Raw genomic sequence first — 22,652 nt, 5'->3', positions numbered from 1 at the left:
TATTGTGTTCGGTTTTGGTCTCCTTACCTGAGAAAGGACGTACTGGCACTGGAGTGTGCAGAGGAGATTCAGTAGGTTAATCCCATAGCTGAAGGGGCTGGATTACGAGGAGAGTTTGAGTAGACTGGGATTGTACTCGTTGGAATTTAGAAGGATGTGGGGGGATCTCATAGAAACATATAAAATTATGAAGGGAATAGACAGGACAGATGCGGGCAGGTTGTTTCCACTGGCGGGTGAAAGCAGAACTAGGGAGCATAGCCTCAAAATAAGGGGTAGTAGATTTAGGACTGTGTTTAGGAGGAACTTCTTCACCCAAAGGGTTGTGAATCTATGGAATTCCTTGCCCAGTGAAGCAGTTAAAGCTCCTTCATTAAATGTTTTTAAGATAAAGATAGATAGTTTTTTGAAGAATAAGGGGATTAAGGGTTATGGTGTTCGGGCCGGAAAATGGAGCTGAGTCCACAAAAGATCAGCCATGATCTCATTGAATGGCGGAGCAGGCTCGAGGGGCCAGATGGCCTACTCCTGCTCCTAGTTCTTATGTTCTTATAGACCAATAAGCCTAACATCGGTAGTGGGGAAAATGCTTGAATCCATTATCAAGGACTTTATAGCGGAACATTTAGAAAGCAGTGGCCGGATCAGTCAGAGTCAGCATGGATTTATGAAGGGAAAATCATGCTTGACAAATCTGTTGGAATTCTTTGAAGAGGTAACCAGTACAGTCGTCAAGGGGGAGTCAGTCAATGTGGTATATTTGGACTTTCAGAAGGCATTTGACAAAGTCCCGCATAAGAGATTATTGTGCAAAATTAAAGCGCATGGGATTGGGGGAAATGTATTGAGGTGGATAGAAAACTGGTTAGCAGAGAGGAAACAAAGAGTAGGGATTAATGGGTCCTTTTCAAATTGGCAGGCAGTAACCAGTGGGGTACCACAGGGATCAGTGCTGGGACCCCAGCTATTCACAATATATATTAATGATTTGGATGAGGGAACAAAATGTAACATCTCAAAGTTTGCAGATGATACCAAATTAGGTGGGAGGGTGAATTGTGACGAGGATGCAGAGATCCTACAGCACGATCTGGACAGATTGGGCGAGTGGGCAAACCAATGGCAGATGAAGTATAATTTGGATAAGTGTGAGGTTATTCACATTGGAAGCAAAAACAGGAAGGCAGATTACTACCTGAATGGTTGTAAATTGGGAGAGGGGAGTGTGCAGCGGGACCTGGGTGCCCTTGTGCACCATTCGCTGAAGGTAATTATGCAGGCGGTAAAGAAGGCTAATGGTATGTTGGCCTTCATTGCAAGAGGTTTCGCGTATAGAAGCAGGGATGTGTTGCTACAATTATACAGGGCCTTGGTGAGGCCACACTTGGAGTATTGTGTGCAGTTTTGGTCTCCTTCTTTGAGGAAGGATGTTGCTCTCGAGGGAGTGCAGTGAAGGTTTACCAGACTGATTCCAGGGATTGCGGGACTGTCATATGAGGAGAGATTGACTAGGTTAAGATTGTTCTCACTGGAGTTCAGACGAATGAGGGGGGATCTCATAGAGACTTATAAAATTCTAACAGGACTAGACAGGGTAGATGCAGGGAAGATGTTACCGATGGTGGGTGTGTCCAGAACCAGGGGTCACAGCCTGAGGATTCAGGGTAAACCATTTCGGACAGAGATAAGGAGACACTTCTTCACACAAAGAGTGATGAGCCAGTGGAATTCATTACCACAGGAAGTAGTTGGTGCAAAAACTTTGAATATATTCAAGAGGCGGCTGGATATAGCACTTGGGGAGAATGGGATCAAAGGCTCTGGGGAGAAAGCAGGATTAGGCTATTGAGTTGGACGATCAGCCATGATCGTGATGAATGGCGGAGCAGGCTCAAAGGGCCAAAAGGCCTCCTCCTGCTCCTATCTTCTCTGTATCCATGTATCCATGTACCTTCGCAAAGCCATTAGGGCAGCCAAGAGAAAATACCAGACTAAGCTAGAGTTCCAGACTAACAACACAAACTCTTGTCGGTTTTGGCATGGCTTAAACAACAGAACGGGCTACAGAGCAAAGCTGAGTAGAATCTCCAGGAACAGAGCACCCCTCCCTGATGAACTCAATGCATTCTTCACTCATTCTGAGCAGGAAGCCAATGAACCAATGTCACCTGCCCCAATACCTTCGGACAAACCCATACCTTCTCGAAAGTGAACCCACGGAAAGCAACGGGTCCTGATGGAATCCCTGGTCTTGTATTCAGATCCTGTGCAGATGAGCTGGTGGATGTATTCGTAGACATCTTTAACCTCTCCAACTCCACTCCGAGATTCCCACCTGCTTCAAGAAGACCACTATCATATCGGTGCCAAAGAAGAACCAGGCACTGTGCCTCAATGACTACCATCCGGTGGTCATCTATTATTATGAAGTGCTTCAAGAGGTTAGTCATGAGACACATCAAATCCAACCTTCCAGATTGCCTTGATCCACTGCAATTCACATACCACCACAACCAGTCCACAGCAGATGCTATCTCCCTGGCCCTACACTCATCTCTGACGCATCTCAACCACAAGGACCCCGAAGTCAGACTCCTGTTCATTGACTACAGCTCCGCCTTCAACACCATAATCCCAGCCAAGCTCATATCCAAACTCCCAAACCTAGGACTTGGCTCCTCCCTCTGCAATTGGATCCCCGATTTCCTGACCCATAGACCGCAATCAGTAAGGATAAACAACGACACCTCTCCACAATAGTACTCAATACCGAGGCCTCGCAAGGCTGCATACTTAGCCCCCTACTATACTCCTTATACACACATGACTGTGTGGCAAAATTCAGCTCCAACTCTATCTACAAGTTTGCAGATGACACTGCTGTAGTGGGTCGGATCTCGAAGAATGATGAGTCAGAGTGCAGGAGGGAGATAGAGAACTTAGTGGTGTGGTATAAAGAGAACAATCTCTCCCTCAATGCCAGCAAAACTAAAGAGCTGGTAATTGACTTCAGGAAGCAAAGTACTGTACACACCCCTGTCAGCATCAACGGAGCCGAGGTGGAGATGGTTGACAGTTTCAAATTCCTAGGAGTGCACATCACCAGAAATCTGTCCTGGTTCACTCACGTCGACGCTACCACCAAGAAAGTACAACAGCGCCTATACTTCCTCAGAAACTAAGGTAATTCGGCATGTCCACACTGACTCTTCCCAACTTTTACAGATGCACCATAGAAAGCATCCTATCTGGCTGCATCACAGCCTGGTATGGCAACTGCTCGGCCCAGGACCGCAAGAAACTTCAGAGAGAGGTGAACACAGCCCAGTCCATCACACAAACCTGCCTCCTATCCATTGACTCTGTCTACACTTCCCGTTGCTTGGGGAAAGCGGGCAGCATAATCAAAGACCCCTCCCACCCGGCTTACTCACTCTTCCAACTTCATCCATTGGGCAGGAGATACAAAAGTCTGAGAACACGCACAAACAGATTCAAAAACAGCTTCTTCCCCGCTGTATACTTCACCAGCTGTCTATGTTTAAGTATTTTCATTATATATCCTCATATATTTATTGTGCGTTCTATGTTTTCATATATGGAGCAATCTGCCTGGACTGTACGCAGAGCAATACTTTCACTGTACCCCGGTACACGTGACAATAAATATAAATCTACCCCTGCTCCTGTTTCTTATGTCCTTATGTTCATACATTACTGAGCACCGCAGAGCACTCTGAGGAGGGAGGTGATAGGCCAGTTGACATGGTCCATTTTGATACAATGATGTAGATAGAAAGATCGGGTCTTCCAGGAAGATTTTAGCTGGCTAGAAAGGAAGATCGCAAGCAAGACCTCAAAGATAATAACCTTCAGATTATTCCTAGTGCTGTGTGAATGTGAGCATTGGACTAGAGGGATAGAGCAGATTGATACATAGCTGGATAGATGGTGCTTAAGGGAAGGCTTCAGATTCCTGGGACATTGGGCCAGTTCTGGGTGTTGTGAGACCTATACGGGCCAAATGGGTTGAACCTTAATAGGACTGGGATGAATGTCCTCGTGGGGCAGTTTGCAAGAGCTGTTGGGAATGACTTGAACTAACTTGGCAGGAGCTGGAAGCCGGGATGTAGAGGAAAGTTAAGTTGCACAAAGCACCAGATAGCACTGGAATAAGAAATGGAAGATGTATAAATGGGAAAAAATTGAAAAAAGTAAATAAGAAACATTTGGTAAAGTCAGAGTAAGAAGGAATACAATAAGGTCTAAATTTAGGTCTATGTGAATGCATGGAGTATGGTAAATAAGGTTGGTGAGTGACAGAATCAGGTAACCACAGGGGAATAATATGTTTTGATAGCAGAGACCTGGGGCGAAATTCTCCGGTATCGGCGCGATGTCCGCCGACCGGCGCCCAAAACGGCGCAAATCAGTCGGGCATTACGCCACCCCAAAGGTGCGGAATTCTACGCATCTTGGGGGCCGAGCCCCAACCTTAAGGGGCTAGGCCCGCGCCGGACTAATTTCCGCCCCGCCAGCTGGCGGAAAAGGCCTTTGGTGCCCCGCCAGCTGGCGCGGAAATGACATCTCTGGGCAGCGCATCCGCGGGAGCGTCAGCGGCCACTCACGGCATCCTCGCGCATGCGCTGTGGAGGGAGTCTCTTCCGCCTCCGCCATGGTGGAACCGTGGTGAAGGCGGAAGGAAAAGAGTGCCCCCACGGCACAGGCCCGCCCGCGGATCGGTGGGCCCTGATCGCGGGCCAGGCCACCGTGGGGGCACCCCCCGGGGCCAGATCGCCCCTCACCCCCCCCCCAGGACCCCGGAGCCCGCCCGCGCTGCCTTGTCCCGCCGGTAAGGTAGGTGGTTTAATCTACACCGGTGGGACAGGCATTCTAGCAGCGGGACTTCGGCCCATCCGGGCCGGAGAATCGCGGGGGGGGGCGCCAACCGGCGTGGCGCGATTCCCGCCCCCGCCGAATATCTGGTGCCGGAGAATTCGGCAACCAGCGGGGGCGGGATTCACGCCAGCCCCCCGCGATTCTCCGACCCGGCGGGGGGTCGGAGAATCTCGCCCCTGATTTGAAAAAGGGCAGGACTGGGTACTAAATTATCCTGGATACACAGGGTGCAATCCAACGGCCACACTGCGCCCAGAAAGCAGTTCACCGCGGCGCAGCGTGGCTGATAAAAGCCGGGAGACCCCTGGATATACGCGGCGCGCAACACCATTGCGACCTTGCGAGATGTTGTGATGTAAATCCTGCCTATTGTGGGCGGGATCACATTTTGGCAAATATGCATATTAGAGTGAGACAGTGAATTTCACTCTAATGTGCAGATTCCCGAGGTACCTGACACTTTGGGATTCATCTCCTTCGCCTCGGAGAACTCGGGCGAGGACCGATCAGCACTATGGGGACTTGGCACTGCCAAGGTGCCCAGGTGGGACTGCCAGCTGGCATGGTGCCAAGTGGGCACTTAGTGCGTGATCGGACCGGGGAGCCCTGCGTGGGTGTTTGGATGGCCCAGGGACCCTCACATTGTGCCTTCAAGCTGGGGGGCATTGGGGATCACTTTGGGAGCCTCGGAGATCGGGATAACCTATTAAAAATGGCATCCCAATCTCTCGCTACATTGGAGAGTTCCAGCGAGCAGAGCTCCCCAGTGTACAAAGCACGGCTATGTGCGGCCTCAGCCACATGTTCCCTGCTAAGGCCCCTGATACAAAGCAAGTCGTCTTGAATAGCCATGTGTTTCTCGGCACTGTGAACGGCGGGAAACACGCGGCTAAATGCGCTCGCTATGAGACTTCGTTCCCATTTAGTTGAATCAGCAAAGATAGGGAAGGAAAGAATGGAGGTAGGGGTGGCAGTGTTGATTAAGGAGAATATTACAAGGCAGGAGAAAGAAGACAGCCTGGAGGGGTCAAGGACATAATCTATTTGGATAGAGCCAGGAAACAATAGACATATCATTATACTACTGAGTGCATTGTATAGGCCAGAAGATATAGAGGAACAAATTTGGAACAAAATGACCAAGAGGAGCAAAAACTGCAGAGTAGATCCAATGGGGGACTTTAATATAAACTAAGATAATAATAGCGTAAAGGGCAGAGAGGGAGAAACGTTTCTGCAGTGTGTTCAGGAGAATTGCCTTGGTCAGTATGTTTCTGGTTTGCCAAGAAAGAAGGCATTTTCAAAAATTCATTTGTTGCGTTTGTTGCCCATCCCTAATTGTCCTTGAGAAGGTGGTGGTGAGCTGCCTTCTTGAACCGTTACAGTCCCTATGGTGTAGGTGTAGGTACATCCACTGTGCTGTTAGGGAGGGAGTTCCAGGATTTTGAGCCAGTGACAATGAAGTAATGGCGATACATTTCCATGTCAGGGTGGTGGGTGACTCGGAGGGGAATTTCGAGGTATCTGCTGCCCATGTCCCTCTAGATGATAGTGGTTGTGAGTTTGGAAGGTGATGCCGAAGGAAACTTGGTGAGTTACTGCAGTGCATCTTGTAGATGCTACACACAGCTGCCACTGTGCGTCGGTGGCGGAGGGTTTGAATGTTTGTGGAAGGGGGAGCAATCAAGTGGGCTGCTTTGCCCTGGATAGTGTCGAGCTTTTTGAGTGTTGTTGGAACTGCACTCATCCAGGCAAACGGAGAGTATTCCATTACACTCCTGATTTGTGCTTTCTAGATGGTGGACAGGCTTTGGAGGGTCTGGTTTTAGAGAATAAGGTGGCTCAAATGGATAATTTATTGAAAAAATTGTCATAGAATCAGAAGGTTTAGGTTAGCTATGGAAAATGTCAAGAATTCACATCTGCAGCTACAGAAACATCAACTGATCCTCCAACAGTAGGATCCCTGATTACTATTGCTTCCCCAATCTTTCTCCTGCCAACCTGTACGGCTGGGCCAGTCATGGTGCCATGGACTTTTAAAAAGGGTGCATGTTCAGAGGGTTGTGGTGGTATATGTGCACCAATCGTTGAGGGTGACAGGGCAGTTTGAGAAAGTGGTTAACAAGCACCCTGAGCTTTATAAATAAGAGCAGAGTACAAAAGCAAAGAGCTTACGGTAAAGATTTCTAAAAGACAGCTTCAGCCTCAGCTGGGGTATTGGCCTGAATTTTCCTGCACTTCCCGCCGGTGGGATCTTCCCTCTGGCGGCAAACCCCTGCTTCTGGGAAAGCCGGCAATAGAGGGATGCATAAAACAGGAAACCCCGTTGACAGTGGTGGGACCAGAAGATCCCACCGCCAGCCATTGGTGAAATACGCAGAGGGAGGTGCGGAAAATCCCGCATTGTGTCCAATTCCGGACACTGCACTTGAGAAGGGATGTGAAGTCATTAGAATGGGTGCTCTAGAAAAGATTTACATGAATGGATCCAGGGATAAGGGACCAGTTACACAGATATATTGGAGAATCTGGGTCTGGTCTCCAGAGAGAAGAGAAGATTGAGAGGAGATTTGATAGAGGTGTTCAAAATTATGAGAGGCCTGGACAGAGTAGATAGGGAGATACAGAGTAGATGGGTCTACCAGAGGCCAACAGGTTAAGGAGATTGGCAAAGGAAGCAATGAAGACACAAGTAAAAACTGTTTTACGCAGCGAGTGGTTAGGATCTGGAATACACTACGTGAGAGGGTGGTGGAGGCACGTTCAACCGAGACATTCAGGGAGGAATTGGATGATTACTTGAAGAAATAAGCAGGGCTATAGGGACAAGGTGGTAAAGTGGGATTAAGTGAGTTGCTCTTGGAGAGTCAGCATGGAGAATAAGAGACACAATTCTATGATTCTAAAAATAATACATGTAGTGATTGGCTGATGATATGGTTGTGGATGGGGAAGGTATAGCTGAGAGGTGGGAGACAAGCATCCCACAAGCGTGAGGTCCTGTGAATAAATATGTTAGATGGTTAAGCTGAAAGCTCCGAGTGTCTTGATTTCAGCATAGTGTTCTCCTCTGGAAGTAGGAGGTAGGAGGACAATTATGTTGAATGGTGTATTGTGCACATTGGAGGGGCAAGAACATAGAATAACCAATTGTTTCAACAAAGTAGCAAATAAGGTGGCTAACAAAGAAAATGTTTGGAGGCTAGAGGTGAACAAAGACGAATCAAATTCCAAACCTTTTTCTGTATCTTGCATAAGGTTGTCGCTAGAACTCATTCTTCAGGAGCATTATTGTAAGGTGAAGAATTACTGGTGTATGGAAAAGGAAATCCAGTTTCTTGGTGCTGCCCATTTGAGTTTGAACAGAGCAGATATTAAGACTAACATGGTTAATATACAAAATTCCGGTGGAACCAAATGTAAATAGAAGTAGCGGTTGCATTTTTATTATACCCTGAAGGACATGGAGATGTAGATTTAGTGAATTAGCCATTGAGTTAATAGGGGTGAAAATTGACACATGGAGGATGTGTAACCCAAGGTAAGTTGATGAATGAAGAGAGGAGACAATCAGCAAGAGAGTCGACAGAGGACCAGTGATAAACGAAAATCTGAATAAGAAGAAGGAAGAGAATGGAAGAAAGAATATGCCTAAAACTGTGTGACACAGTACTCACTTTATCAGTTAATGCTGCATTACAGCCAGTCTGAGCTAACAGAAGCTTAACGATCTCCATGTGCCCATGCTCACTTGCACACATGAGTGCAGTGGATCCATCGTCATCTTGAATATTCATATTAGCCCCATATGACAGGAGAGCTTTTACCATATTGATCCTTCCATGACTGACAGCCAACATTAATGCGGTCTGACCGGCCTGCAAAAATTAATGAAACAGTTACCTTTGGTGATTACAAATTTTAAATTAATATTTTGGTCATACATTTAAATGATTTGTTTTTTATTCATTCATGGTATGGGGGCATCGCTGGCTAAGCCAGTATTTTATTGTCCATCCCTAATTGTCCTTGAGAAGGTGGTGGTGAGTCACCTTCTGGAACCGCTGAGGTCCATGAGGTGCAGGAGGCTCCTGTCATCAACCGGGCCTGGGCTGAGGTAGCAGAGGCGGTCAGTGTTGTGAACCTCACCAGGTGGACTGACATTCAGTGTCGCACGAAGATGAACAACCTTCTAGGATCAGCTCAGGTGAGACACCACCTCTGTTCCTCTGGCATCACTGCTGTCCCTCACTCCTCACATCACACCCCCACTCCCATAAAGGACAATCAAAACCCACCTGCCCACAACTCCCTCACATCCCACCCTGCACCAAACCCCAACACCTGTATTGTCCTCTTTGGTCAGGTGCCTTGCACACACCTGCCACCAGGTCTTTTGACAGGTCTTTTTCAAATTGGCTGTCAATGACTAGTGGCGTGCCACAGGAATCGGTGCTAGGACCCCAGCTATTCACAATATATATTAATGCTTTAGATGTGGGAATAAAATGTTATATCTCCAAATTTGCAGATGACACCAAGTTGTGTGGGAGGGTTAAATGTGACGAGGATGAAGTGTTCCTTCCGTGTAATTTGGACAAGTTGAGTGAGTGGGAAAATGAATGGCAGATGCAGTATAATTTGGAGAAATGCGAGGTTATCCACTTTGGTAGCAAAATCGAGAAGGCAGACTATTATCTGAATGGCCATAAATTAGGAGAAGGGAATGTTCAAAGAGACCAGGGTGTCCTCATACACCAGTCACTGAAGGTAAGCATGAAGGTACAGCAGGCAGTAAAGAAGGTAAATGGTATTCTGGCCTTCATTGCCTTCACAAGGCCTTGGTGAGGCCACACCTGGAATATTGTGTGTAGTTTTGCTCTCTTTATCTGAGGAAGGATGTTCTTGCTCTAGAGGGAGTGCAGCGAAGGTTTACCCGACTGATTCCTGGGATGGCGGGACTGATGTATGAGGAGAGATTGAATCGGATAGGATTGTATTCGCTGGAGTTCAGAAGAATGAGGGGGATCTCACAGAAACCACATGTTCCCCTTCAAACTCACCCCTATCGCTCAGCCATTGTCCCATATCTGTTGTCTTCCACACTGTTCCCCTGTTCCCAACAGTAAGTGACACCGGGGAGCCGCGATCCTCACCACCTGTGCCGGTGGCTGCTGCAACCCATGTCAGCGATAGGCTCTGCTGCCCTTGTCCTGTTTCCCCTGTGGGCTGTACTGTGGGTTTCCTTACTAGGGGGGGGCGGGGGGGTGTTATCCCACCAGAATTGGCCGGCACAGTATCATAGTGGTTAGCACTGTTGCTTCACAGCACCAGGGCCCAGGTTCGATTCCCAGCATGGGTCACTGTGCGGAGTCTGCACATTCACCCCGTGTCTGTGTGGGTTTCCTCCAAGTGCTCCGTTTTCCTTCCACAAGTCCTGAAAGACAGATGAATTGGCCATTCTGAATTCTCCCTCAGTGTACCCGAACAGGCGCCAGAGTGTGGCGACTAGGGGCTTTTCACAGTAACTACATTGCAGTGTTAATGTAAGCCTACTTGTGACACTAATAAAGATTAAAGATTATTATAAAATTATTATTATAGGTTGGCACCTGGTTGTGTGGTGGAGAGGGTCACCGTGTGTTACCAATTGCCTCCATGCTTAGAGGCTTGTGAGTGGGCAGGACTGGCAGATGAGGGTGAAGCGGGGAAGCGTGTGTCTGCTGGGAGCTGAACTGCAGTGTGATGTGGGTCCTGGAGGTGACACAGGCTGTGACAATCTGTCCACGGACAGGATGGATGGGAGTGGGGGCATGGTGGGCAGGCACGGCTTAGAGACAGCTGGTGGTCCTTGTAGTGATCTCTGTATGTGTTAATACATGTTTAGTTAATATAAAGTCAGTACAGGCAGATGATCACTAGATGGCAACACTAACAGGACCTATAAAAGGAGTTTCCCGCTCTTTCTTAGTTAGTGTGTGTGGAGAACAGCTAGAGTGAAGACGTGATCAGATCAGAGTGCAGTGTATTATTATAATTGTTAATTTAATACTTATTTGTTTAACTAGTTTAGCCTTGAAGTTAAAGATCTCACTAGTTTATTATATGTTACTCAATAAACATTTTGTCATCATCTGGAAGACTTTGACTATTTCTCATCAGAATTCAACATAACTTGGCAAGACAAAAAGAGTAATATTTATATTACAAGATAGTAATATAACAGTCCTGAGGGTTGGGCTAGCTGATGGTGTGACTGGCGAGGTCTTTGCCCTGAGTGGGTGCCGTAGGCCACAGCCCCTGTGTCCTTTGTTTGGGGTGGGCTGTGCTATTCTCCTGCTTCTCCTGAGTAAGAAGTCTTACAACACCAGGCTAAAGTCCACCAGGTTTGTTTCGAATCACTAGCTTTCGGAGCACTGCTCCTTCCTCCTGCAGTGGGGCTGCACTTCTGGTGAGGTCACTGAGGAGTGGCTTCTGATGAATGCACTGATTGAGCTTGGCCAAGCCCATCCCAACTGGGGTCTCAGGGTCTCCAGAAGGGCGGCCTGGGTGGGCTCACAACGGATCAGGGGCTCTGTGAACATTTACAGGACACATGACCTCTGCCTGAGAGAGGCTGAGCATTGTGGAAGCACGGAGCATACTGGATCAAACGCGCTAAGTACACTTAAATGCATGCAAATGCCTATTTTGCATGCCGCCACTGGTGCGGGACACAAACCTTGTTGTTTCCACCAGCAAGGGACCGGAGCATGGGGCCCGAATAGGCACCGGGTGTGGATCTCGATTTTAGCCGTACACCCGATTCTCCGCCGATTGCGTTTGCCGTTGTGGGGCGGAGAATTTCACCCATGATGTGGTTGGAGTACTTCAGTTTTCAGCTCAATTGGTCTTTTATTGCATCCCAACATCTGATTTGCTTTACTCACTGCAGTCAACCACTGTGATAGTTTTGAAACATCATGCAAACTATAATCAGCATTCTGAAGTATTTCTTTTGACCTTGAAACAAAGCAGCAGAATATAGCTTGAAGTGGTGATGTGAATGATGTGTATATATCAGTGCATCATAATCAATACCTGAGTGGCTTGAATGTTGATATTTCCTAAATGAAGAAGTTGCATGATCACTTCCAAGTCTTCATCTGTTTCAGCAGAGGCCAATGAAGCTAACATGGTAGCAGTGTATCCGGCCTTGTTCTGATGGTCCACATTGCACATACCTGATCAGCAATAATAAGCTTTGTGATAAAAATAACACATTCGACAAGCAAGCAAAGCAAATTCCTCGTAAAATTCTTCTATCACCATCTTTATAGAATATGAAGGAGTGGAGTTTGACTCTGTGGTCTTGCTTCTCCAGTGGCTGGGTGGGAAAAGGAAATGTACTGGACGGTGTAGTGTAACATAAAGAGCGGATGCCATCCCTTTCCTGCCTTTACTGATCGAACTGCAGCAGTCGTAATTAAATTTAATGTCTGGGGTCTCGGGAATGGATGAAACAAATTAGTCAGCCTATTGCTAATCAATCCAGTGAATCTTGCCAGTTAAGTGTTCACTGTGGAGTGTCAGATTAAGACAGAATCAAGATGACTCCCTTGAGAAACAGCCTGCTAATTTAATAGCCCAAAAATGGTTTAGCTGCCCTGTTGACACCAGTGCTCCATTTGCTGCTGCCTTCAAAGAGACCTTCTGCAAACTGTGGTCCAGTGACAGGCATAGGGCTCCGACGGTAACTTTGATAGCAAAGGGAGCAGTGATTGGGCCCTACGCACTTGTCCATTCTACCATGTGGCCCTGGCCCAAAGCCTGCTGGGAAATGTAGTCAAGTAAAGGCACACTAAGCCTGCTGGGAAATGTGGCCCAGTAATAGAGACACTGAAGAAACAAAAGCGACATTAAGAGCTGAGAGATTCTGAAACAGGAAACATTTTTTAAAAAAAATATTTTTAATTTAAAGTACCCAGTTAATTTTTTTCTAATTATGGGGTAATTTAGCATAACCAATCCACCTACCCGGCACATCTTTGCATTGTGGGGGCGAAACCCACGCAAACACGGGGAGAATGTGCAAACACCACACGGAGAGTGACCCACAGCCGGGATTGAACCTCGGTGCCGTGAGGCAGCACTGCTAACCACTGTGCCACCGTGCTGCCCGAAACAGGAAACATATCAGCAAATGGGTGGCCCCCGATTGTGAGATCGATAGCTATCAACAAAAGCTGCCAGAGGCGAGAGTTGGAAACAAGGGCCCCACGTCGGTGGGAAAACCGGCACCAACCACTCCGGCGTCAACAGCACCCGAAAGTGCAGAATTCTCCGCATTTCCGGGGGCTCGGTGGATGCCGGAGGGGTTGGCGCCCCTCTGTGGTAGTCACCACTAGTAGTATATTACATATATTACGGCACTGCCCGTATTGTAGAGGTACATGGGTAAATCCCTGCCTGCTGGCTCCGCCCAGTATGCGACGTATAAATGTGTGTGCTCGCCGGTGCTGCAGCCATTCTTTTTCTACTACAGGAGGCACAACACCTTTGCTCAATAAAGCCTCGATTATTCCACTACTCTCGCCTTTGTGGTAATTGATAGTGCATCAATTTATTGAGCAAAGATTTTTTTTAAACGATGGATCTCTGCATCAAGCCTGATTGCCTGCAGTTGAACCCTCAAGCACCCAACGCTGCGTCCGCCTTTGACCACTGGCTAGCCTGCTTCAAAAGCTACCTCCGAACATCCGCTGAGGAATCCTCTCATCCGTATGCGGCCACTTACTCCGAAGCGATGGAGCTCCAGAAGGGACACTACGTTCGACCAGTCAATCAAGTCTACGCCAGGCACCTCCTGGCCATGAGACAGCAACTGCCCGGGTAGTCTCTGGACGATTTCTGGTGCTATTTTTGCAGGCAAAACAAACACCCCAGGCAGCGCTGCCTGGCGTGGAGCGCGACCTGCAACGGCTGTGGGAAGAAGGAACACTTTGTTTCTGTTTGCCAGGCCTGGTCGGTCGCCGCTGTTCCTACACTCCCCACATGCAACCTACGGGCACCGCCATTTTCCCCTTCGCAAGCCATGTGCGCCCCGTGGGCACCGCCATCTTCGGCGCCATTTTGGACGGCGTTTCAGGATCCCTGCTCGTCTGGCTGTTCATCGCCTGCCGCTACCTCCACCACCGCTGACCAGCCTGGGACCTACCAGCATCTGCCGCAACTCGCCTCTATCACCCTGGATCAGTCCCGGCCTCGCAACCTCGCGACCGCGACAACAGTGAAGATCGATGGGCACGAGATGACATGTCTCTTTGATACTCCGGGAGCACAGAGAGCTTCATCCACCCCATGACGGTAAGGCACTGCTCCCTCGCGGTACACCCCGCCACCCAGAAAATCTTCCTGGCCTCTGGATCCCATTCCGTGGAAATCCGGGGGTGCTGCATCGCAACCCTCACCGTCCAAGGTGTAGAGTTCAGCAACTTCCGGCTCTACGTCCTCCCCCACCTCTGCGCTGCCCTGTTGCTCGGCCTGGATTTTCAGTGCCATCTCCAAAGCCTAACCTTAAAATTTGGCGGACCCCTAGCCCCCTCACCGTAAGCGGCCTCATGACCCTTAAGGTCAATCCACCTTCCTTGTTTGCGAACCTCACCCCGGATTGCAAACCCGTCGCCACTAGGAGCAGACGGTACAGTGCCCAGGACAGGACCTTCATCAGGTCGGAGGTCCAACGGCTTCTGCGGGAAAGGGTATTTGAGGCCAGCAACAGCCCCTGGAGAGCTCAAGTGGTAGTGGTAAAGACTGGGGAGAAGCACAGGATGGTCATTGACTACAGTCAGACCATCAATCGGTACACGCAGCTCGACGCGTACCCCCTCCCAAGCATATCTGACATGGTCAATCAGATTGCGCAGTATCGAGTCTTTTCCACAGTGGACCTGAAGTCCGCCTACCACCAGCTCCCCATCCACCCGGAGGACCACCAATACACTGCATTCAAAGCAGATGGTCACCTCTATCACTTCCTTAGGGTTCCCTTCGGCGTCACTAATGGGGTCTCGGTCTTCCAGCGAGAGATGGACCGAATGGTTGACTGGTATGGACTGCGGGCCACCTTCCTGTACCTAGATAACGTCACCATCTGCGGCCACGATCAGTAGGACCACGACGCGAACCTCCAAAAATTCCTCCAGACCGCCAAACTCCTTAATCTCACATAAGGAGAAATGCGTGTTCTGCACCAACCGCTTAGCCAACCTTGGCTATGTCGTGGAAAATGGAGTCCTAGGGCCCGACCCCGACCGCATGCGCCCCCTCATGGAACTCCCACCCCCCGCTGCCCCAAGGCCCTGAAACGATGCCTGCCGTTTTTCCCCAACTATGCCCAGTGGGTCCCTAATTATGCGGGCAAGGCCCGCCCACTCATTCAGTCCACAGTTTTTCCCCTGACAGCTGAGGCCCACCAGGCCTTCAACTGCATCAAGGCAGACATCGCCAAGGCCACGATGCACGCGGTTGACGAGTCCCTCCCCTTCCAGGTGGAGAGCGATGCATCGAACATAGCTTGGCCGCCACCCTCAACCAGGTGGGCAGGCCAGTGGCCTTCTTTTCCTGCACCCTCCATGCCTCCGAAATTCGGCACTCCTCTGTTGAAAAGGAGGCCCAAGCCATAGTGGAAGCTTTGCGACATTGGAGGCATTACCTGGCTGGCAGGAGATTCACTCTCCTCACTGACCAACGGTCGGACGCCTTTATGTTTAATAATACACAGTGGGGCAAGATCAAAAATGACAAGATCTTGAGGTGGAGAATCGAACACTCCACCTATAATTATGAGATCTTGTATCGCCCGGGTGGCTCAACGAGCCCCCTGATGCCCTATCCCGCGGTTCATGTGCCAGCGCACAAGTGGACCGACTCCAGGCTCTCCACTCTGACGTCTGACACCCGGGGATCACCCGGTTCTTCCACTTCATTAAGGCCCACAACCTGCCCTACTCCATTGAGGAGGTCAGGACCGTAACCAGTGACTGCCAGATCTGCGCAGAGTGCAAGCTGCACTTCTACCGGCCAGATCGAACGCACCTGGTGAAGGCCTCCCGCCCCTTTGAGCGCCTCAGCATGGACTTCAAAGGGCCCTTCCCCTCCACTGACCGCAACACGTACTTTCTGAACGTGATTGATGCGTACTCCCGGTTCCCTTTCGCCATCCCCTGCCCCGATATGACTTCTGCCACAGTAATTAAAGCCCACCACAGCATCTTCACTCTGTTCGGTTTCCCCACCTATATCCACAGCGATCGGGGATCCTCTTTCATGAGCGATGAGCTGCGTCGGTTCCTGCTCAGCAAGGGCATTGCCTTGAGCAGGACGACCAGCTACAACCCCTGGGGAAACAGGCAGGTTGTGAGGGAGAACGGGACGGTCTGGAAGGCTGTCATGCTGGTCCTGTGGTCTAAAGATCTCCCGGTCTCCCGCTGGCAGAAGGTCCTCCACAACACACTCCCGGAGTCGCAGGTGACCAAGTCGGCGCCCACATCACCATAAGGACTGAGGCGATCGCAGAGGAGGGTCAAGGCCCCTGACAGACTTAACTTGTAATGTTTTCCACCATCCCCGCCGGCCTCTTTTTATTAACAGGGGGTGAATGTGGTCGTATATTACATGTATTACAGCACTGCCCGTGTAGTAGAGTTACATGGGTAGATCCCTGCCTGCTGGCTCCGCCCAGTAGGCAGCGTATAAATGTGTGTGCTCTCCGAACTGCAGCCATTCTGGTTCCAGCTACAGGAGGCACAACATCTTGTTCAATAAAGCCTCGATTATTCCACTACTCTCATCTTTGTGGTAATTGATAGCGCATCACCCTCCAGCCGGCGCCAAAGAGCCGGCGCGAGTTCGCGCATGTGCGGAATGGCCGGCGTGATCTCATGCATGTTCCGCACCAACCGCTCCATGGAGGAGCAGGATCCTCTCGATGAAGGGGTCAGTTTTATGGCTCCTCGCATGCTTCCGGAGAAGGACGGGCCCCGGGACTGTCAGCCAGGACGGAAGCGAGACCCCGGAGGTGGATTCCCTGGGGAAGGCAAACATACGTTCATGAGGAGTCTCGTTGGTGGTTGTACATAGGAGCGACCGGATGGAGTGGAGCGCGTCGGGGAGGACCCCCTGCCAGCGGGAGACTGGGAGACTTCTAGACCGTAGGGCCAGAAGGACGGCCTTCCAGAACGTTGCATTCTCCCTCTCCACCTGTCTGCTTCCCCGGGGATTAAAGCTGGTCGTCCTGCTGGAGGCCATGCCTTTGCTGAACAGGAACTGACGCAACTCGTCGCTCATAAAGGAGGAGCCCCGGTCACTGTGGATGTAGGCGGGGAACCCGAACAGGGTGAAAAGGCTGTGCAGGGCCTTGATGACGGAGGCAGAGGTCATGTCAGAGCAGGGGATGGCAAAGGGGAACCTTGAGTACTCGTCAACGATGTTGAGGAAGTACATGTTACGGTCAGTGGAGGGGAGGGGTCCTTTGAAGTCCATGATGAGGCGCTCAAAGGGGCGAGAGGCCTTTACCAGATGTGCTCTGTCTGGCCGATAGAAGTGTGGTTTGCACCCCGCGCAGACCTGGCAGTCCCTGGTCACGGACCTGACCTCCTCGATGGAGTAAGGCAGGTTGCGAGCCTTGATGAATTGGAAAAAACGGGTGACCCCCAGGTGACAGAGGTCATTGTGGAGGGCCCGAAGTCGGTCTACCTGTGCACTGGCACATGTACCGCGGGAGAGGGCATCTGGGGGCTCGTTGAGCTTCCCGGGTCATTACAATATATCATAGCTGTAGGTGGAGGGCTCGATTCTCCACCTCAGAATCTTGTCGTTCTTGACCTTGCCCCGCTGTGTGTTATTGAACATGAAAGCAACCGACCATTGGTCAGTGAGGAGAGTGAATCGCCTGCCGGCCAGGTAATGCCTCCAATGTCTCACAGCTTCTATGATGGCTTGGGCTTCCTTTTCGATGGAGGAGTGTCGAATTTCGGAGGCATGGAGGGTACGGGAGAAGAAAGCCACGGGCCTGCCTGCCTGGTTGAGTGTAGCGGACGGAGCAAAGTCCGACGCATCGCTCTCCACTTGGAACGGAATGGACTCATCCACAGCGTGCATCGTGGCTTTGGCAATGTCTGCTTTAATGCGGTTGAAGGCCAGTCGGGCCTCAGCCGTCAGGGGAAAAGTGGTAGATTTGATCAGTGGGCGGGCCTTGTCCGCATAGTTGGGGACCCACTGGGCATAGTACGAGAAGAACCCCAGGCATCTCTTCAGGGCCTTGGGGCAGTGGGGGCGGGGGAGTTCCAGGAGGGGGCGCATGTGGTCGGGGTCGGGCCCTAGGACTCCGTGTTCCACGACGTAGCCGAGGATGGCCAGGCGGGTTGTGCGGAAAACGCATTTCTCTCGATTATAAGTGAGGTTCAGGCGTTTCGCGGTGTGGAGGAAGCGCCAGAGGTTCTCGTCATGGTCCTGCTGGTCATGGCCGCAGATGGTGACGTTGTCTAGGTACGGGAACGTGACCTGCAGCCCGTACTGGTCAACAAATTCGGTCCATTTCTCTTTGGAAGACCGAGACCCCATTGGTAACGCCGAAGGGGACCCTGAGGAAGTGGTAGAGACGGCCATCTGCCTCGAAGGCAGTGTATTGGCGGTCCTCCGGGCGGATAGGGAGCTGGTGGTACGCGGACTTCAAGTCAACCGTGGAGAAGACTCGATACTGCGCAATCTGATTGACCATGTCAGATATGCGGGGGAGGGGGTACGCATCGAGCTGCGTGTACCGGTTAATGGTCTGGCTGTAATCGATGACCATCCGGTGCTTCTCCCCTGTCTTGACGACCACCACTTGGGCTCTCCAGGGGCTGTTACTAGCCTCAATGATCCCCTCTCGCAGGATTTGCTGGCCCTCCGACCTGATAAAGGCCCTGTCCCGGCAGTGTGGCGTCTGCTTCTGGTAGCGACGGGCTTACAGTCCAGGGTGAGGTTTGCGAAGAGGAAGGGTGGGGCGACTTTAAGGGTCGTGAGGCTACAGACGGTGAGGGGGGGGCAGGGGTCCGCCGAACTTTAAGGTAAGGCTCTGGAGATGGCACTGGAAGTCGAGCCCCAGTAATAGGGTGGGGGAGGACGTAGAGCTTAAAGCTGGTGTACTCTACGCCTTGTACAGTAAGGGTCGCGACACAGTACACCCGGATTTCTACTGCGTGGAAAGCCAGGGAGATTTTCTGGGTCGCGGGTAGGATGGGGAGGGAGCAGCGCCTTACCGTATCTGGGTGTATGAAGCTGTCTGTGCTCCCGGAGTCGAAAAGGCAGGCCGTCTCGTGCCCGTTGTTCTGGACAGTCATCGTAGACTTCGCGAGGTGATGCGGACGGGACTGGTCGAGTGTGACGGAGGCAAGCGTCGAAAGGCAGTTGGTAGGCCGGTCGGAAGTAGCAGCGGCCAGCGTACCGTTGGGTGAGTTGGGCTCCCAGGAGGCTGCGGAGTGGTCCCAAGATGGCGGGTCCATGGGTCGCGGGTGGCGGATGGCAACAGCGATGGCGTCCAAGATGGCAGCCCCTGTGGCTCGCACGTGGTGGCCAAAATTAAAGATAGCGGCAAAGATGGCGGCACCCACGGGTCGCACATGGCGGGTGGCGCGGCAGCTGGGGGCGACCCCGACAGGCAGCAGGCAGCGCTGCTGGGCCTAGAAGATTTTGGGGGGGACCGGGCTTGGCAGGCGTTTGCGAAGTGGCCCTTCTTCCCACAGCCGTTACAAGTTGTGTTCCGTGCCGGGCAGCATTGTTTGGGGTGAGTACCCTGGCCATAGAAGTAGCACCTCGGGCCCCCGGCGTTGGCGGGCCGCTGCGTGGTGCAGGCTTGCATCGTACCCGGGTCGGTTGATGGCTGCGCCCACGAGGGTGCCGTGCGGTCGGAGGTGTAGGCCCCCATGTTCTGGGAGGCCACCTCCAGCGAGTTGGAGAGTTGTACTGTCTCTGGAAGGCCGTGTCCCCCCCTCCTAGTAACCGCTGGCGGATATAGTTAGAGTTCATGCCCACGACATAAGCATCGCTGATCAGCAGCTCCGCGTGCTGGGTAGCCGATATCACCCGACAGTCACAGTTCCGGCAGAGGATGTGCAAGGCACGCAGGAATTCTGCGAGTGATTCCCCAGGGCGTTGGCGTCTCGTGGCGAGGAGGTGCCTAGCATATACCTGGTTAACGGATTTCACGTATTGTCCTTTTAGCAGCGTTATTGCCTCCGCGTACAAGGAGGCGTCCCTGATGAGGAGAAAGACTCTTGGGCTCACCCGTGGGTGGAGGACCTGCTTCTTCTGGAGATCATTGAAGTCTTCGTTGAAGAATACGAGGTACGCCTCGAAGCAGCTTAGCCAGTGTTCAAAGGTCTCTGTTGCGTCGGCTGCCTGTGGGTCCAGCTCCAAGCGACCAGGCTTGAGTGATGAGTTCATCTTGAGGAGTTTAGAGTATTAAATTGATACACCATCAATAACACATGACGAGTGATGACCGTAACTGAGGCTTTAATAGACTAAACAGCAAGCCGTCTCCCTCTCTACCCAAACTGAGTTGGAGGCGGAGACTTGCCAACTTTATATAGAAGCCCGAGGGGAGGAGCCACAGGCGGAGCCAGCCTGGACAAGCCCAGGCATGCACAATACAATACAATACATATAATGCAATAATGTGGTTTACCAGACAAACATTTATTCCTAAACTAGAACAACTGTTCTTTGGTCTTGGTTCTTTTACTGAGATATCAGTTCCACGAGCTATGGCAGCTCTTTGGCACTGTGTTCAAGAACTTAAACACAGTGGTTTCAGGCTGATCTACTGTGGCGACATCGCATCCCAGTCATATCTTACCACTAACTTATATCCAAATATACATACTTTGCACCAATAGTTACTGAATAAGAATCAAGAGTGGGAGCACTGATGGATTTCCCCATCACCAAACCAATGGCACCGAGATCAGAGCAACACAGAGACAGGGGTAAGCCAATCAGGCCATCAAGAATGTTCTGTCATTTAATTAGACCATGATCTGTATCTTAACTTCAATTATCTGCTGTGGTTCTGCAACACTCTACACCACTACCTAACAAAAATCTACCTGAATTGCTTGGCTTTTATTCACCCATAAAACATACAAAATTGATATTACCCTGCAAATAAAATGTGTCTACATTATAGCACCTCAAAAAGTAAGTCTTTTGATACCTGTATCCAGTAAAAGTCTCACAATGTGGAAGTTGGAGTGGGAGACACTATAATGGAGAGCGGTGTTCTGATTTTCATCGGTTAAGTTTACAATGAAGTGAAGAAGTTCGGATGACATTTCTCGGAGGTCTCGGAGAAAGTCCTGAATTGCCTCAGGAGCTGCAGATTTCTGACTGGAAATCCTGAACCATTCCCACTGAACAGTGTTTAAATTCTGCCTCTGCAGAAACAAAACAGTGAGTGAAACGCCAACGTTACAACAGAAACATTTACTTTCTTTATTATAACCCGTTGGAGATTTTCCCTTAAACCTTAACCATTTTCTGTCCCCAAATTTCTTCCCTTCTCATAAAGGCACTGAAGAACATGTCTCTCCAGAATTTTACTGGGCCTTTTTACCTAACTGATGTTGCCCTCGCTTCTGAGTTAGAAAGTTGTAGGTCCAAGTCGCACTGCAGAGCTGTGAGGCCCCATCTTTCGACTTGATGTTAGACCAAGGCCCTGCCTGCATGTCCAGAGAGGATTCTCCGCCCCGCCAGGCCACATTTCTGCCCCGACCGGCCGGCTGGGTTCTACGTTTCGCCAGCCGCTCAATGGGGTTTCCCATTGTGGGGCACCCCCACGCCGTCAGGAAACCCCCGGGCACTGCATGACGGAGAATCCCGCCGGCAGAGAATCCCGGCCAGCATGATATTTTTTGAAGAAGGGCAAGGGAATTCTTCCCCTGGCAAACATTTATTCCTAAACCAGAACAACTGAACAAAATGTTTATCACACTGCTATGTGTGGGATTGCATTTTGTGCAAATTAGCCACCAAGTGTGCTTACATTACGGATGGATAAACTTTAAATATGTGAAATTGGCTTGATGGTGCTGGTTAATGTAAATTCTCCCCATCAGTAGTTCTCTGGATGTGGGAAATGCTGGCAAAGTCACATTTATTGCTAATCTCCAGTTTCCCTGTTGAGTGGTGGTGCAATCGACACTACAGAGGACACTGAAGTCTGGATGCTCCTGGTGCGATGAAGATGTTTTGAGGGATGAATGTGGTGATATGCCTATGGGCTATATCATAGTTGGATGGTGCACGACCTAAAACCAGGCGGTACAGACACACCATGCGGTCTCCGGACCAAGGTCATATGACCTGTGACTCTGATATAAAGGGAGACATATCTCGCCATCTTCAGAAGAAGACTGCGAGGGTAATAAGATGCACATGTAATTGGTCAGTGCTAGGTATAAGCTCCAGAGGAGTAGCAAGACTCCATGATAACACGCTCTTTATCAGATTGCCATCTTACCACACGAGACACAATAAAAGGATCCTGGTTTGGACAGATCAAGATATTTGTTGGTGAGTTACTTCATAAAGTACAAGAGACCAAACACAACAATGGAGGGGGGGGGGGTTTGGAAAATAGGGAGAAATTATATTGAGAAGGCTCCTGGTGCTTTCCCACCTCAATGGGAACTTTCCAGGTGACGGTAGCTATTAGACTTCACATAAGG

The 22,652-nt window shown here is 50.4% G+C and overlaps 1 protein-coding gene across 2 annotated transcripts in view; it reads right to left on the bottom strand.

Annotated features, from left to right (window-relative positions):
* Positions 1 to 22,652, bottom strand: part of LOC140426475 (KN motif and ankyrin repeat domain-containing protein 4-like) — a 156,891-nt gene that overhangs the window by 7,429 nt on the left and 126,810 nt on the right. For both annotated transcript variants that reach the window (XM_072511289.1, XM_072511288.1), the window contains 3 exons: positions 21,140 to 21,359; positions 11,983 to 12,125; positions 8,580 to 8,780 (listed from right to left, as the gene is read on the bottom strand). In XM_072511289.1, coding sequence (XP_072367390.1) covers positions 8,580 to 8,780; positions 11,983 to 12,125; positions 21,140 to 21,359 — 564 coding nt within the window. The remainder of the gene's footprint in view (positions 1 to 8,579; positions 8,781 to 11,982; positions 12,126 to 21,139; positions 21,360 to 22,652) is intronic.

Source organism: Scyliorhinus torazame, chromosome 7 (assembly GCF_047496885.1).
Source record: "Scyliorhinus torazame isolate Kashiwa2021f chromosome 7, sScyTor2.1, whole genome shotgun sequence".
NCBI classification, from domain to species: Eukaryota; Metazoa; Chordata; class Chondrichthyes; order Carcharhiniformes; family Scyliorhinidae; genus Scyliorhinus; species Scyliorhinus torazame.
This window is presented reverse-complemented; position numbering and strand designations above follow the sequence as displayed.